Genomic DNA, 2,142 nt, shown 5'->3' on the forward strand with positions numbered 1-2,142 from the left:
GAAAACCGGTGGGATTTTAAATACAAGTTCGCGCGCTAGGGCTGAAGCCCTAGCCGCATCCCCGCTATTTTCCCCCCATCTCTCTCAAATCTTCTTTGTCGCTCACCCATTTGCGATTCTTTCTCCTTAATTTCCAGGTTACTGAAGGATTCGAAGCGGTTTTCCATCCCTGTTTGGTCATTTTCAAGTTTCTATTCCATGGGTTCTTTTCAAGGGTACATTCTCTCTACTTTTGAGCTTGTTTTTGAGTATTTCGGTTATTTTGGAGTAGAATAGATGGGTAGGAATTTTTTTTTTGTGGATTTTTGCATTAGACATTTCGAATTTGAATTGGGAGGTAGATTGGCGTGACCTTTCTTGAGTTCATATGCGATTTGGGGCTGTTTCCTTTGTTTTTTGGGTTGTGCTTGTATGATGAGTTCCAAAACTAAAAGAGCTCGATCCGCACTTTCATCTGAAGGGGCTTTCAATCGCCATAAATTTATTAGCAAGGATGCTGCCGATGGGTATAAGAAACATGTTGTTAAGAGTAGTGTTATACCGGAAAGGGGCTTGGCTCCGTGCGAAGTTCATCAACCCCAACTATATCAGAATATTATGCAACGGGGTTGGTCTGATTTTGTGAAACAGCCTGAGCCAGCAGTGGTTTCCATTGTTCGCGAATTCTATGCTAATATGGTTGAGGGCAGTTCTCGATCGTTTGTACGTGGTCGTCAGGTTTCCTTCGACTATGGCACAATCAATCGGTACTATCACTTACCTAACTTTGAGCGTGATGAATATGCTATCTATGCCAGTGAACATGTGGATGTTCACCAGATCATTCGTGAGCTCTGCCAACCTGGAGCTGAATGGATTATTAATCCGGGCGAGCCGATTAGATTTAAATCATCAAACTTGACTGTTAGTAACCAAGTGTGGCACAAATTTATCTGTGCTAAGTTACTTCCTGTGGCTCATACGAGTAGTGTCACGAAGGAGAGAGCGATTCTTCTTTACGCTATTGCCACTAAGAGGTCTGTGGATGTTGGTAAAGTCATTCACAAGTCCTTATGCAACATCCGTAAGAGTGGCATGACTGGAGGACTTGGTCATTCATCTCTAATTACGGCCTTGTGTAGGAATGAAGGCGTCGTGTGGAACGAAAAGGAGGAGTTGGTTGACCCTAAGCCCATCATGGATAAGAATTTTATTATGGGAATTCCTGGTTGGAGTTTTGAGACCATGGGTGCAGGCCACTGTGATGAGACTGCTGGTGCAAGCCACTGCAATAAGACGCCTGATGCAGGCCACCATGATGAGCCAAGTGACCAGGATGAGGCAGAACCCATTCGAGAGGTACGGCAAACCCTGACCATTGATCTTCCTAGGCAGACACAAAGGCCTCTATCCCTTGATGAGCAAATTCAACGGTTGGAACGTCGTGTTCGCAGCTACCATAGGCGCTCAGAGGAAAGATTCGATCATCTCTACAAGTGTTTGTTTGCTCTGCATGATCGTGGAGTCATGCATGTGTTTCCCCCTCGCATGCAACCATACGTATCTTCAGATGATGATTCCTGAGACTTCTTTTCTTACAGGGCAGTGTTTTTTACCCCTAGTCATGTTGTTTGTACTCTTTATTTTGTAATTACTTTTATCTGTTCTTACTCCATTAAAGGTAGTGTAAAGTTTGAACATGGTTAGCTCTATTGTGCATGAAATTTAGTTATCACTAATACAGATTTGTTGAATGCAATTTTTGATATCTTGGATATTTTGATATTGATGCTGCATTATTTCATTATTTTTGTGATTATGGCAGAATTTATTCTTGATTCAGGTTGGATTTAAATTTTTCCTTGGACCCCCTTGCCATATTGTGGATAGTCTTGCTTGCCTACTTTTGGTTTAGAAAGCTTAGAACTGCGTTATATTGTCTAACTTTCGTTATGACTTTGAAATGCTTTAGAAACTGATTAGAAGGTTGATTGAAATGATAGTGATGTACACTTCAGAGAGTTGCTTTATTAATTCTCTATATCTCTTGATGTTGCTGTGCCATTTGCGAGTGAAGTGTCATATAGATAAATCTCTATATCTTTATTGTTAGTGAGGTATATATTGTCTTTCTCCCCTCGTCTCTCTGTTTCAATCAATCAT

General features: G+C 41.4%; 1 protein-coding gene across 1 annotated transcript; it reads left to right on the forward strand.

The window, feature by feature from the left end:
* Positions 1–1,738, forward strand: LOC103497996 (uncharacterized). The gene is made up of 2 exons (XM_008460446.3): positions 1–215; positions 461–1,738. The coding sequence occupies exon 2, from the start codon at positions 598–600 to the stop codon at positions 1,561–1,563; it is 966 nt and encodes a 321-aa protein (XP_008458668.1). The 5' UTR covers positions 1–215; positions 461–597; the 3' UTR covers positions 1,564–1,738.
* Positions 1,739–2,142: the final 404 nt, after the last annotated feature.

The sequence above is a fragment of the Cucumis melo genome, chromosome 11, assembly GCF_025177605.1.
Source record: "Cucumis melo cultivar AY chromosome 11, USDA_Cmelo_AY_1.0, whole genome shotgun sequence".
Lineage (NCBI taxonomy): Eukaryota > Viridiplantae > Streptophyta > Magnoliopsida > Cucurbitales > Cucurbitaceae > Cucumis > Cucumis melo.

Excerpts from the sequence above, each read along its gene's own strand:
- LOC103497996 (XM_008460446.3), top strand. The coding sequence starts at position 598 with ATGCAACGGGGTTGGTCTGATTTTGTGAAACAGCCTGAGCCAGCAGTG.